This window comes from Anoplolepis gracilipes, chromosome 13, assembly GCF_047496725.1.
Source record: "Anoplolepis gracilipes chromosome 13, ASM4749672v1, whole genome shotgun sequence".
Classification (NCBI taxonomy): Eukaryota; Metazoa; Arthropoda; class Insecta; order Hymenoptera; family Formicidae; genus Anoplolepis; species Anoplolepis gracilipes.
In genome coordinates, this window is record NC_132982.1 from 3305867 (window position 1) to 3321560 (window position 15694).

At 39.5% G+C, this 15694-nt stretch overlaps 1 protein-coding gene across 1 annotated transcript; it reads right to left on the reverse strand.

Annotated features, from left to right (window-relative positions):
- Positions 1-4421, reverse strand: LOC140672343 (cytochrome P450 307a1). Its single transcript, XM_072904401.1, has 3 exons — positions 3624-4421; positions 1162-1953; positions 1-909 (listed from the first exon to the last, which is right to left on the reverse strand). Exons 1-3 carry the CDS (start codon positions 4018-4020, stop codon positions 578-580), a joined length of 1521 nt encoding a protein of 506 aa, XP_072760502.1. The 5' UTR covers positions 4021-4421; the 3' UTR covers positions 1-577.
- Positions 4422-15694: the final 11273 nt, after the last annotated feature.

The following is a 15694-nucleotide window of genomic DNA, read 5'->3' on the forward strand; positions in this document are numbered from 1 at the left end:
AATTTTTAATATAAAATTTTCTCCGTGTATTTACTCTCTACAATACTTTTCAAATTGAATCCAGCTGTCATAAAATAAAAGATAATTAAAATACAAGATGATTAAGGAAAATCGATACTGGGCTCCGCGCGTTCTAGGGCATGAGTCGAGAAGCGATCTAATTAACTATCTTAGCGAGTACTATCTAGTAATGTCAGTAAAGCTCTGTTAGCGGAAATCGAATCGAATATCTTCCACTCGTTTCCGTATCAAACCCTCCCTAACATCAGTAAAGCTTCATTCAAGTCAAAAGCCTCTTTTTAGCTGCTGGTTTCTCCGAAATATTTAATAAAATCTCCGCCGAATCGTCATCAAGCGTTTGACGAATATCAAGTCTTTTCAAGGAATCTTCCGCGCGACGATCCAATCGATCTCTCGTTGATGTTCCGCGATCGGCGGCGAGGTTTTCGGGAGCCCAGCTCGTGATCGAGTCGACATGGACGTCGAAACGTCATTCGACGAGAGAAATCGAAATTCGCATTCCGACTTTTTGTCCGACCCGACCGGATTCGCTTTTCGTCGTCGTCACCCTCTGCGACTACCACCGTCTCTCGAAGCGGAAGTTGAAACTTTTCTCCGGAAGCGCCAGGTTGCCGATGGGGACCTTGTAGATTTCCTTCTCTACCGGCAATATGTTGAAGTTCTTCAGCAGAGTGGCTATTGTTGAGAAGCTGATGTACTGGACCATCTTGTAGCCCATGCAAGATCTCCGGCCACCGCCAAACGGTAAAAAGTACTCTGGCTTCAAGAGTTTGCCGTTCTGCACGAATCTCTCTGGCATGAACTTCGTAGGGGATGTCCACAGCTCCTCCGACATGTTCAGATCATAATTGTTCAAGAAGATGAACGTGTCCTTCTCGATCTTGTAGCCTGAAATAAAGAATCATGTGAGGTCTGAATGAAATCTCAGAGTTATCAGAAAAATTTTATTATATTGATAAAATTTACAAATATTCATCAATGTAAAGCTAAAGATCCATAAATATTATTATACTCAAATTTATTATTTATTATTATACATATATTACGTAAATTAATATTTTGTAAATTATATTGGAGCAATTAAGGCGAAAAAAAACTGCGTGATGTATCGTAAAAAGAAGAGGGGAAAAAATTACTCACCAGCCACGGAACTATCCTGGTTGGCCACGTGCGGTACAATCGGACTGGCAATCAGCCTAATCGCCTCGAGAATGATAGCGTCCGTGTATGGCATTTTTCCCCTGTTTTCCAAGCCGACAAATCTTCCTGGAACCTCGATTCCGTCGATCTCCATCTGCGCCGCCCTTTGTACGTGCGGTCGGGTGACCAGGTATCCGAGTATCTTGATGAGGAGATTGCCGACGGCCGAGTGACCTCCTATGATGTCCTCCAGCGCGAACATTGCTACGTCCCAGGTCATCTTAGGCTCGACGTCAGCCTTGATGTGATTGATCAGGCAGTCCACGTAATCTTCCTCGGGTATAATCGAGGTCCAAGTGTTTCGACGATCCCCGATGATCTTCTCCTCCATAAATTGCTTGACTTCGTGGGTCCAATTGATCATCCTCGTCATGTGCCTCTGGTGCAGCGGCATCAGGAACGGCATAAAGTCCGCGGCGTAGCCCTGGTTCACCTCGTAAAACACCTTGTCAAAATTCTCGATCATTAGGCGAAGGGAAACGTCGCCGAGAGGGAAGCGACACGAGCAAAAGTACTTGAGGAAGACGTTGGCACACGTGTGCAAGATCAGCGGCTTGGCGTGCAGGCTTTTGCCGGCGACGTCGTTGAGATGATCGATCAGCAGCTCTAACTCGTCACCGATGATACCGTTCAGTTGGTTATATCGTGTGGTGAAGGTACGAGGGAAGGTGTGCGCTCGCAGCATCTCTCTTCGTGTCTTCTGCATGTCCGACCAGTTGCAGAACGCCAGGGCTGCGGGAAAAAGGATTCGCACATATATATCATTCTATTTCGCTGAAATATATTTTCGAGAGAGAATTATATCACAAAATATAAAATTAAAATTAAAAGATCATTTCTCTCAAGACACAATTTATCATTTATTCTATCATATATTCTCTTCGACTAGTTTTGTCTTTCGTTACATGACGGTTTATAACAACTCGCAACGGAAGCAGCTGACGTCGGGGCATCGTGATAGCGAATATACTTATTCCACGAACTCATCGCGGTTCAAATTACCGAATCAAGCGTTGAACTTGGCCTTGTTACTGGGCGTAACAAACGCGTTTCAAAACGTCATCAATTTACAAGAGAAAAATTTGTCGATGTCGCATACTCTCTTTCTACTTGGCGCGGAAATATAATAAATGCGAACGCGCGACGATGCGGCATCGATTCTCATATCGGCCGCTACTCCAGCTCGCTATGAAATCGAAGCGGGAGAGAAGATGACAGCAGGAAGTGACCCGGTTTCACTGCCGTCCTAGAACCTGAAGAACCATCTTCCCGTCCTCGCGGCGCCTGTTTTTCCACGACGATCCGGCAATATGTTGTCAAAGCAGGATTAAGTAGAGTTACTTAAAATATTTCTCGATTAACATTTTGCGTAATTCAAATATATTCCAGATTTCTCAATAATAAAATGAGAAAGATGTGGACTTTTTTATTAAAATTATTTTAAAATATTATACAAAAAAGAATGTCATGAAAAATATATTGTTAACATATATTATGTGAGATGAAGAGAATCAAGAAATTTGACAGTTAATAATATTTTAATTGCAACAGATGAGAATTCTGGAAAGATAATTGTACAAAATGAAACTAAATAAAATAAAAAGGATTAGATCGATCGTCTTGGATCGGTGTGCGTTGGTAGCGATTCTGGTAGATTAGCCTTGATCCTGTTTGTCGACTACCGGGTAAGCCAGGAACGCGTGAAAGTGGTACCGTGACCTTTCCGGCTGCACTTGGTACCGCTTCTCGCGGTGACCTTAACACGACGATTCGGCGTGAGAAAAATATACGCGACAAATAAATATCGAATGCGTACGGTATGCGTGAGTCGCTCACGTGTCTCGTGCGACGCGCAGCAAGGTCATTAGCATAATTCGGATTTTTCAGGATTTCTCACGCGAGACGTTGACAAGCCGCGGGATTTGCTACCGGCTACGAGGTGCTGTATCGATGATTCGAGGGAGGATAAATTACAATCAGCTGGAATTTCTCTCTGATGAGCACGAACGGCTAACCGTGACCTAAAGCGCTGAGAGAGTGATTCGTTGCGGTTGCACGAGCGTAATCGATCTCTGTTTCGACGAGCGATCCGAGAATTTTAACTGACACCATTAGTTGTTCTTAACTATTTTCATACGCGAAAATCTCGGATTTATCCTGCGATTTTTTGTCACGAAGATCCTTGGCAAGAATTAAGAAAGAATTATCAAATAGTTATTTGCTGTCTTAAAAAATGTATTTCTATTTTTTATTTACGATATCTAAATTTTATTATTTTCTTCAGCAATTAATCGATATTATTTTGTGATATATTGTGATTTTAAATATTACAATTTTAAATTCCTTTTTTTAAATGAGGATTAATATTTCGAAATTACTTGTACGAAAGATAGAATACTTACAGTTCTCTTTGTTGCCGAAGAGAAGATTATATCTGATAAAGTTTGGCCGGGAATCAAAATGATGGCCCTTGGCGATCAAGATTTCCTTGATGTTCTCCAGCCCGTTGACGACGACGCAGGATAAGGAGCCCAGCTTGAGCTTGATCACCTGACTGTCGTACATTCTGACGAGGTCGGCGAAGGCCTTGTAGGGCACATCGTAGCGCCCCAGGATATGAAGAGAGCCGAGAATCGGCCACGGCTTAGGTCCCGGTGGATCCAGTAGAGCGGACGCCTCCTCGCCGTCGTACAACTTCTTCGGCTTCTTCCTCGATGTGATGTAGTCCACCAGGATCAAAATCAATGCCACAAGAGTGACGGCGAGCAAAAAGAGCGTCGTGGCGCTGACAGAGATCATTTTCCGACACAATCACAAATTTCTTCACTAAAAAATACTCGGCTTCGTTTCCTTTTTCGTTACTTTCTTTTTTTTTTTTTTTTTTTTCTATTCGACGACCCGGAAGAATGTTGAGCAGCTTCTTGTGATAAATTATCAGATAATCTGGATGTTTAAAACCTTCTTGGGGATAATCTTTTTCGGGTCGAAATACACACGTGGATCTTGGCTCGACAGCTTCTGAATTTTTTTGACAAGATGAGTTTTTGACTTTAACCCCGGACAAATCTATCGCTTACTTTTCCCAGCTAAATATAACGCTGTCGTACGTGTCGACCGAGCAGAACGCAAGCTCCTTGTGGGTCCGTCTGTGAACGGTCCGCCGATCTGGCTCGCTCTGTGGGGATAGGATGGTTGCCCGGCTATCTTATATAGCCGGGCGTAATGTAGTCAGCACATTTGCTTCGAGCACTGTGCGCCTCAACCCCATACATATGGATTCGTGTTGAGACAAGGTGGGCAGCGAGGAGAAGGAAGAGAAGGAGGAGGTGACAGTGGAGGTGGAGAAAGAGGAAAAAAGAAGGAGGAGATGGACACTGTTGTACGGATCGTAAGAACTGTACCCCTCTGCCTTTGCCTCGACGGAAACGAATTTCAAGAAAACCTGAAGAGAGACATCCTCGATACGCGGGTTGGTAGGGTCCCGCAGCAAGCAGGGCCATCCACAGAGCAGAGGAAGAAGGTGGAGGGAAGCGGACGCGCCGGCGGAGGGATGATCGTGAGATTGTCGGAGAAGAGAGAGGAGGAAAAGGGCCCCAGATGATGCGCAGGTGGTGGAGCAGGCAGATAACAGCCCGTTGGTAGTAGGGGCTGGTGAAAGAGAAGAGGGTGGGGAGAGGAATCACCTCCTCTGGGCAAAACAAGGGACGCTTCTTGCCCTCGACTTCTCTCCTTAAGGTGCCATCGAGTTTTCTGGCAGCCAAGGTGATAGTGTGCGTACTCGCACACGCCAGCTGCACCTCGGCATCAGTTCGACCGGAATTATTCGGGTTTACTCGAATGTACTCACGGATGGGAATGCGATCGATGGTACGCTTTTGATGCATCGCGGGGTGCACGTGAACGGAGAACGAAGTTTGGTTTTTCACGAGGCGATCATCTGATACGACTGGTGTGCCAGTTGAACGCTTTGATAAGTATGCGGGAACCGAGTTGCACTGCAAGAAGGTAGATTATGGACGTGCATCGAAGATGCATCGAGAGAAAAATCAAAGGAACCAGATATGAAACACACGGAGGGCTAAAGAGACGTTTCTTTATACCATTAAAAGCTCAGTCATATAAATTAAATGTTTATCGTATCATTAGAATCGCAAGTTATTCCGTGTCATTGGAATTTAAATATCTTTCATATTTTAATATTAGAAAAAAAAAGAAAAAATTTATTGCGTATGTGTAACGATCCTCATATTTGTTAGGTATCTAAAACTCTTCTGTGTTATCACGCTTGTTTGGGGCGGCAGACTTTGTTTACGTCTGGAACGATTTTTCTCATCGCGAAAAATCAATCGATCGATCTTGAATCCGAAATCTGTCTCAGCAGGATGTCGAATAGCGTTATGTAACTGTGAGACAACTATGCGAATGCATTTTGTTCGACGAGAAGGAAGTGAAATATACAATTCCAATGATGTCTTCTTTTCCTTTCATCCATATTAATTTAGTTTATAAGCGTAGACATTATTTACGTGAAAGACAAACGAATCTAATCATACTTCAAAATTTCTTTGATATAATTCAGAAAATGAGTAACGCACTTGCGATATATATGTATTCATAGAACAATGTTAATAAAAAGAGATTAAAATATCAAATTTTTCTTTGCAAAATTTTATTTAAATTTAAAAATTTAATATTTTATTTAATTTCGACTTAGAAAATTTAATTTAGAAGATTAATATCTCGACATTTCCTATCCTGTAGACGAAACGGAAAATGCGAAACTGTCATACGAAAAAAACATTCTGCCTCGATCTCGTAAACATATTTGCTACGAATACTGAATTCTCATATTCTATTTCCGTCATGATTCTTAAATCAAGTGGACACAACAAAAGTCAAAAATAACGTAATAATGTGAAATAATAGTAACAGAATACCAAATAAGAATTCAGTATCACAATACAGTCGAAGAGAGATTCTTATTTGAATGAGGAAGCGTTACAGAAGTGTACTTCTCTTTATTTATATATTTATTTATATATATAGTTTATTCTTTGAGCATACAAACCAAGAAAGGAACTTGGTTTACACTTATTGCCAAATATCACGTACCTCCTATCAATAAAATAAATAAATAAATAACTAATTAAATATATAAACAAATAAATAATCTAATCTCATTTAAAGAGTGAATCACAATTTCCTTGTCACCGACCTTTGCTCTTATTTAATTCTTTCTGTTTCTATATATTCTATTTTATCTTCCTTTTTATCTAATTCATCACTAAATACACTTTTACTATTCTATAATTACTATCTTCACCTAATTCTTGGAACCATTCATTTGCCTCTACACATTCCGTTACATAATGTTCTATATTATTCCATTCTATGTTACAAAATTTACAGACTTTACTCTCCTCTCTTAACAGATACTTATTGTAATCTTCCCCTAATTTCTGCCCCTTATCAACCAGAACTCTTACATTTATTTCTTATCTTATCACGCGTATACCTATCTACTTAACATAACTCATCTAAAATTTCTTTTCTGAAATATTTGAACTTTACTACCTCCACCTTATATCTTTTACTATTTTTAGCTTCCCTTATTCTCGTGTCTTCTATTTGTCTTTGAATGTCTAACTATCTCTCCCTCATACTACTCTCTATATTTACACCGTCATGTCCGCATATCTTCTATTGTCTTCATACTTTAACCTTTACTATTATAATATCTTTCCTTTTCTTTACTATACAACTCTTTCTTTGCCATATACACTCTTTTTCCATCCAACATTTCTTAATTATCCTCCTTTTCTCGAGCTTTTTCTTGATTGATATCCCACACACACATTTTAATTTTATCAAATTTAACTCTCTCTGCATATCTCTCGGTGTACAAAAATCCCACCTGAAAAGCTACCTAACATAATCCAACATTACCTTTTCTAACTCCTTCTTTTCTTATCATCCCCAAATTTCCACCCCATATGTCATTACACTCTGCACCAATTCTGCAAATATTTATACAACATTCATCTCCTGCAGAAGCCATATACTCTCTCCTAAACCCCGTAACCTATTAGCTGCAATTCTACCTTTCTTTTACTTAATTCCTTTATGTGATCCTTTCAGTTTTCTTTTTTTTTTTTACTTAAACATAAAATATTTAAAGCTCTTTACCTCTTCTATTCTTCTCTTTTCCCACCACCAATTACCTTTCTCGAATTTATTTATTTAATCAATTTAAAACAAGGAAAAGAAATCTACAAATTAATTAATAAGATTTAATAAACTTAAGAGTAAAAAGAAAAATCAGACGGACAAGATGATCAAAAAGGTCACAACTTAAGTAAAATTAAAACCGAATATGATAATAGAAAAATAAATATAATAATATAACATACTTAATAAATATAATTTTATATTAGACAGCAAGAAAGAGTTCTTTTAATAGAACTTGGATTCGTGTGAAAAAATTAATTTATGCTGAGAATTCAAATTTATTTGAATTAATGAATAAAGTATAGATATACAGTAATAGGTGCGTACGTCTTCTGGTAGACAGAGAGGGCGAGGGAAGGGGGAGGGGTCCTTCCGTAAACGGCGTGAAGCTCAGACACACGCACATGTAACACACACCCCTCCTTCCCCACCGGTCGCGATTTTTTTCCCTCTCACTCGCCGCGACAGTAGAGAGATTACTTCATCCGTATCGAGTGGTATTATCGAGAGTTGATTTCTGGGAAGCTAGCGGTACTGGTCTCTCTGCCCGCCGCTGCTACCGTCTCGGCTCGCCAAATCAACTCTAGAGCCGAGGCGCGTCCTAACGGGAAAGTCATCTCTTCTTCGCTCTTCTGCGAGCGATAGCCGGAAGCTGCGCTCACGACGTCGCTGTCATCGTCGTCCTCGCCCTTATCGCCGTCGTCGTCGAGGCGATTTTTCATTTCGCTTTCGTACGCGATCTCTCTGTCGCGATTCCTGTCGCTTGATTAGCGCGAAAACCTGTTCGAAGCAAACGTCACTTGTCGCCGTCTCTCTCCCATACGTTCAGGGATTCAGAAGAGAACAATTTATCCGGCAGATCTGAAATTTTGAATTAATCTTGCTTCCCCAACTTTATATGCATAGCACGTTTTAATTATTACTAAATTACTATTCAATTTTATTTAATTATTATTCAAATCGAGTAATTTATCGTATGAGATCTTGGGCAGAAATTTTAATTTGATAAATTAAGTATTAAAAATTGCTATCGTTATGTTTATTATGTTCAGCGTGATCAGTACGAAATCAACCGTTAAATTTGTAGAATACAAAAGTAGTCTCTTCTACGCAATCTTTTTTTATCGGCTTGATCTTAATCTCACTTGGGAACGCCTTGAGAGCGCGTACAAAACGCGCAATGGTGAATCGGTAGCATTGTGACAGGGCAACGAGGTGCGTATACATAAGGTCGATTCGATTCGTTATTCCGTGGAGGGCCGGCCCAAACTTTACACGAAGGACCCGCGTCGACCACAAATCGAGGCTACTTCGATTAGCAATGAGACGAGACCAAATGTCTTGATTCTCCGTCTGCCAGACACTCACGCAATCACTCGTTTCGTAGTTCTTTAATTTGAGATTTCACTTGAGGCAATAATTTTTTTTATCACAAATTATATAAATAATAATATCTAATATTGGTAAAGAGTACTTACTATCGTACAAAATATATGTCTAAACAATTAATTTACTTATAATTAATTAACGCTAATTAAATTATGTTTCTAATTAAGAAAACGTTCAATGTATAAAACTAATTAATACTGTAAAATCTCGCGAAATGTCAAAACGACATGTCAATTATACAGATAATCCTATTATTACAGATTGAGAAAAGATGCAAAGTTAAAGAAAGTGAGATAAGCAACGCGATGACACACTTTTGTCAAGTACTCGACAGCAATGAAGGACAAATTGAAATAACGCTATTACACACTTGCTCAATAAACTCATTTTGCTTACTACACTTACCCATCTAAATGATTGATAACAAAAAAAAAATCAACATTATAAATGAAAATAAAACAATTCTTTTAAAAATGTTTTTCATGAAAAAGGTCGAGCGCCGATAATTGTTTTAATTTGTTAGGGAAAAAAGGCATCCTTGATAAAATATAATTGCGTTTATTTTCATTACATCATTGATCGCAGTAATGATGTCCTTTTCTTAAAACGACGTAGGACTAACACGCGGTTTATCTCTAGCGGATTTTGATCGGTTGCGCCGCCGACCTCTGGCAGATAGATGTGTCGACGATAAAAAATGCGACGAAGATATATATTCCGAGGTGGTCGGATACGAGAAATAAACGACCAGCACCGACAAATCAAGGTTATCCGGATTAGCAATGAATAAGATCGGTAGCGTGATGATGGTCGTCTGCCTTGCAACCCGCCTCGTCCTTTTTGTCTAGATTTGTAGGACGATGAGGGAAGCTCTAGATGACTCTTCAGATAGCTCCCCGAGGGTCGCCGCTACAGTGGAAATTTAAAAATCTGTCCTTTCCTTCCAAGGATCCCCTAGGATCCTCACTCATCCCCCGATCGGCATTTTTGAACGTGACGTGTATAACGCAGATGAAACTTCTCGTTGTTTTCCAACGCAAGTGAATACAGTCTCGATTTTCGACCACGTCTCTGATTTATCTATGAATCTTATTCGAGATGGCTGCGAGATAAACGTGGCCCAAAGAAAATTTTCGCATTATTCTGATATCCTTTGCCACGTGCTATTCAAGCAAGGTCTTTCAAGAGTTACATGGATATGAAAAATTTGTGTCTAAACAATTAATTTACTTATAATTAATTAACGCTAATTAAATTATGTTTCTAATTAAGAAAACGTTCAATGTGTAAAACTAATTAATACTGTAAAATCCCTATAACGGATCCCTATAACGGATTCCCTATAACGGACAAATTTTAGTATACCGTCGAAATTTCAAGACCTTGCCGTCTACGGGAGATTCGCATAAAATTTTAGGATCCTGTAGCATGACAGATAAGCTTGTATTCTATTTTATCACGTCGAGGGTACGCGATAGATTCTACGGAGGAAAAAAGCGCATGTCCGACGCATGCAAATATGTAATAGACGAGCGAGCGAGAGAGAGAGAGAGAGAGAGAGAGAGAGAGAGAGAGAGAGAGAGACGAATTGCCGGAAGATAACGCATGCGGATTATCGGGCGGCGAATCGCATTTGAAGAGTCGCCGGCAAAATGTTGCGCAAGAAATTATTGAAAATGTAACGGGCCTCCCTCTCATCCCCCTATTCGGAATATATCGAAATCGGGGCCACGCACACGCGTGGAGATATATCCGCAAGAGACGCTATAGCCTCTCCCGATGCTGACGTTGATCTGCATCCGTAGCGGTCGTCGCGTCCGTCGTGTGCGTTCTAACGGTCAAGAGAGACGCGGCTTTTACATAAGCGCGGATAAAAGGAGGCGAACGGGAACAGATATCCCGGTCGATGGATATTGGCAATTGCAAAATTCGCGACGGATACATTTATGGAGAGGCGGCTGCGCAGGGTTTTCCCTGGCGTCTCGTCCGAAACCCTGCGTGTGTGCGTTTAATACCGTTCCCGAGAGTCTCGCGCGTATCTCGTTAACCACGACGCAGACGTTAGACATGCCGATGCCGATCGAAGGTAAAAGTTTTTTACGTCTAGATCGCGTTGATTCGCGAGAGATAGGCGGGAGGAGAGATGCGCGTTCCTCTCTCTCTCTCTCTCTCTCTCTTCGCGTTCTTTCGCGGCAGAATTCTTTTCCCGCCCAATTTTCACGTCGCCAAAGCACATTTTTCAACGCGTTCGAAATTTCGATGAAACCGCGTAATCGAATCGGTGCGATTCAAAGTGTCCGATTTCGAGTCTGAAAAAAAAAGAATCTGACACTTTGCATTTTTTGGCAGTGCAGTTTTTTGTTGAAAACCACTTAAACGCTTCGATTTCTGACACTTTATTCTTTTTTTGCCAGTGAACCAAAAGCCATTTTTAACTAAGTTATGCAAAGAATTTAATTTCATAATGATATCGATATATGATATTGATTTGAGGATATATTGAACTCGAACATTTTTTGTAAATGATACTGATGATAAGATTGTGTTTCATAAACTGTCATCGAAATTATGCATCTTTGTTAATTAATGCTCACAACGTAAAATTGTATTAGTGTTAAAATTTGATAATATAAAAAAGAGATAATGTAATTGGCTGTTTGCCAAAGTATTGCAATGTATCGTCGCTACCGAAGCGTCTTGCTCGTCGATCGCGAACGCGGAATCATTACGTCAAAGCTCACTCGTAACCGAGTAAATGAATAGGTATTTGGTTCTAGATCAAACCGACGCGAATAATAGCATCGTCGTAACGGAATCGGAGCGAGAAAAAGTGACAACGACAAAGAAGTAGTCTATGTATTTCTATCTATTTTCTTTCTCTATGATGCTTCTGATAAACTCACTTTATTCTCTTATTATTTTTCATCAAACTTTATAATCAATTTATATATTAAAATTCCTCATCAATTTATTTATTAACAAGTGTGTGTTAAAATGAAATACAATCGGTATCCTTTTAACATAAAAAAGTAATTTTTTTCTTTATAAAAATTTTGCTTTCTAGTACCTTTCTAGTATCTATAAATTAATTAGAACCTTACAAATATCAATTTATATTGTATAATACAGTTACATAAATATTTCCAATAAAAAAAAATCCAAAATGATAGATTTTTAACGATGAATAAATAGAGTTGTCAATAAAGTAAATTTATATTGAAAAATTCTAATTTTTCAATTTATCTATAAAAAACAGAATTTATTAGCCGTGAATTAAAAATTTATTCAAAGAATTAAATTATCACTCTCTAGATCGGTCAGTGTATACGTCTGGCGAATAGTCGACGAGGGAATTAATTTTTCCCAAGCTCGTGTTCGCGAGCAGAAGGACACCTTACGCGTTTGCACCGTATATCACTCCTGCACGTGAGGTGTCCGCGATTCCTCTCCGGTCCTCTCCTCCGCCTCCTCGCTTACGATTACGACACTCTTCCGCGTCGATTTATCTCTGGTTCGTCCGGTCGGTCGCGTCTTGCGACGCGATGCATTTTGCGGTGGAACCGGTTTTCGGATGCTCTCTCACGTTTGAATATGTCGCACGGTTCAATTTCACCCGCGGACGAACTTTCGCGATGAGCATCCAATTATCGCGGCCAGGCGGCCGTCCGATAAAAGGGAAATTAGTCTCCGGCCGAACCAGGCGCGATTAAATGTCCATCTTTGTCGCCTACCGGTATCACGCTCCTGCGTGGACGGCAGGAGAGCTCGAGAGCAGAAAACTCTGCGCGTTATTTGTATTGCGGTTATTTGTATTTACGTTAACAAATTATTAATTAGATTAAGTACGTATTTCTAATAAAATTAATTTAATATACTCTTTTGATGTAAATTATAATTTTCCTACTTAATGGGCAAAATTTATCATGATAAAATATTAATTTAATTCTCTTTCGTTGCGTGTACCTCATGTGTACGTCATGACTTGCAAAGCAGATTTAAAAATTTTAATAAATTTGACTTGATATTTCAAAGTAAACGAGTTAAGTCCTCTTTCCTCTAAAACATACGCTAACGTGTAGTAGTAAAATTCCCGGCATGTGCTTGTCTATCGAGTAATCCGAGGTTACGACCATGTATCCAGAGTTCTAAACTAGGCGGACTGGTCTTGCGTTAGAAAGACTTTTCTAGGCGGCGGGTCTTCTACAAAAACAACTCGTGTTCAGGTTAGACGAGTCGTGGATCGAATAGAACACGTTCGATGGCAACTCGCGTTTTATTACTAAGAATCCGTCTAAGCGATAACCGGGAGACCTGAAGTAAAACTCTGTATTAGAAAAATTATATTTTTTAGAAAAAATGTGAAATTGTAACTAAAAAAATTAAACAGTTGCGAAATCAACGTGATATATAAATAACATATATAATAAAATATTTAATATTTTCATCTTTTGAAGTAGAAGATAAACAAGAATAAATTTAATCCCAAAAATCTTAATTAAATGTTTACGTGAAATATCTCTGTGAGGGGGATGAAATAAGTTAACCTACCGCAATATAAAAATGACAAAGAAAAGGATCTACTGTCCAGCTGGCTGACTTGTTCCAGTCCTAGAATAAAACTGTTCTTTTATGTACATCAATGTCCAATGCAAAGGTCTAACGCGATCGTCCTGAAGGACGCATGCATAGAAACCCGCAAACGCGTTCGAAGATCTCTCCTTCAAGGTAACCTTTGAAACCGGCCAAAACCTACGACAAGCGAGATATTTGCATTCGGCGGACGTGCCGGAGATCGATAGATCGATGGTTAGCATATTGGTGAACGTCGTGAGCACTATGTATAACGTAATCGTGATTTCCATGGACCGTTTTCGATCAAAATCCGGAGAGCTGAAGCTACCAAAAAATAAGAAAAAAAAGGGAAAAAAAGAACAAGGAGAGGTGAGCGAGGAGAGATACGATACAAATATATTCGCTGCTCCGTAATTTCCATCAGACGATTTTGATGCAGCCATCAATTTGGATTTCAAATCACAGCCCGGGTGCATCTGCCTAAACTTTCGGATGGGTCTAGCATTCGATCTTGCGTATCAATGTGTAGTGAGACGCTGCATCCAGACACACGACCGGTATAATCTCACCATCTCGTCGAGGCGCGATGACGTCTGCGCCGAAAATCCGAATGATATCATCCGATGGTCCACCTTTCTCAAAAAGTTTCCCTCTCCAAAATTGAGAGACCTTTCACGTAAATTAATATAAAATTAAATTAAATTTGTACTGTAAAATAATTTTAAAAAATTATAAAGCCTTTTCTCTGAAAAGTCTTCGAATATAAAAAAAAAGAAATCTTTTAAATCGAGGAAAATTGCATACAGATTTAACTAAAGCGTTGACTGAATTTTCGATCAAAGAATAACGGCGATTGATAACGATCAGATTTCAAACGAATCTTTTTTTCTCGACGAAACGGCAATAGTCCTTGGCTTGGCTCTTTCTTGGCAGGATATTAACGTCGAAGTACTTAAGCGTATAGTGATTGCATCTGACAGGCAGTTTTAAAACGGATGCAGTCGAATTGCATCTTCTCCCGACGCATTGATAGAAATAGCGATACTCCGAGTTACTTTAACCGACACTCGGTAATTAATTGGAATGCCTGTCAGTTGCAATTTCGACGCTACAGAACCGAGCCAGTGACGGATGACAGCGTATAATCAGACAGTACTATTCAAACAGTGCGTAGAGCGTTCGACAGAATCTATGATCTACGTCTTACGTAAAAATTTTTACAAATGGAGACTATTAACATATAGGTAAAAGCAACGCAAAATACATTATATGAGTACAGAAATTAAAATTTGTCTGCAGCTGCAGCCGAAATACAAAAAATCTTTACCAAATCTTTTCTAGTTTATTAAAATTCTCACAATTAGCGATAATTCTTATGGACTGATAATTGATGATCCGTAGCAATTATCTATCTTTTTTTTTCATCACAAGATCCAATTACATATCTAAAAAAAAGTATATATACATATATACAATCTTTTGATGAAAAATGGAAAAATCGAAAGTATCAAGAATCAGGCAAACTTACAGGATAAGAGGACGATGTCGATTGATAATCCCTCTTGATAAACGCATCGCGTGAACGTTAACCGAAGGACACACCTCGACGTGGGTGTTTGATAATAGTTGGCGATATGCAACTAGTGGCAGGCCAAAATGTACATGATACGTGACACATTACGCTTTCGTGTTCGGCACATCGAAATGCGCGGCGCGTTATCAAAATGCACATAAATCCAGATCCTGTTGCGCGGGAGGTTGAATCTGAATTGCAGGACAACCACCCCGCCGGAATCACACAGATAGGCTCTAGAGCAATGACAGAGACTGCGGCCCGAATTTTTGACTAATCCGGCCGATCTGACCCCGCTGCGACCTGATAAAAAAAAGGAGATCAGCCACGCGTTGAAAATGTTAGTCCTGATCCTCGATATATGTAAACTTGTCTTGTTTGTGTGACTTTGCGATGTTAATATCAAAGAAAGTTAACGGTCCACGATCTATACCTATACAAGGAAATCAGGGAGCGATGGGAATCAATATTGCGTCATTTTATTTTAATCAGGAGAAAATCAGATTCTTAAAAAAAAATTGTTGAAGAATCGCGAAAATGAATAGTAACCGATGTTGACGTTGAAAGATAGACAAAGTTCATCTAGTAGGACGAAAGAATGTGCGTTTATCATGCTTAGAACCTGTATTTTGATTGCAAGAATTATTATCCGACATGTTTTCCGAGATGAATTTCTCGAAAGATGTTTACGCAAGAATACGCTTCGCACGA

Excerpts from the sequence above, each read along its gene's own strand:
- LOC140672343 (XM_072904401.1), bottom strand. The coding sequence starts at position 4,020 with ATGATCTCTGTCAGCGCCACGACGCTCTTTTTGCTCGCCGTCACTCTT. Across the intron at positions 1,954-3,623 it reads CTTCGGCAACAAAGAGAACT|CCCTGGCGTTCTGCAACTGG; the intron begins GTAAGTATTCTA and ends TTTTTCCCGCAG. Across the intron at positions 910-1,161 it reads CCAGGATAGTTCCGTGGCTG|GCTACAAGATCGAGAAGGAC; the intron begins GTGAGTAATTTT and ends TCTTTATTTCAG.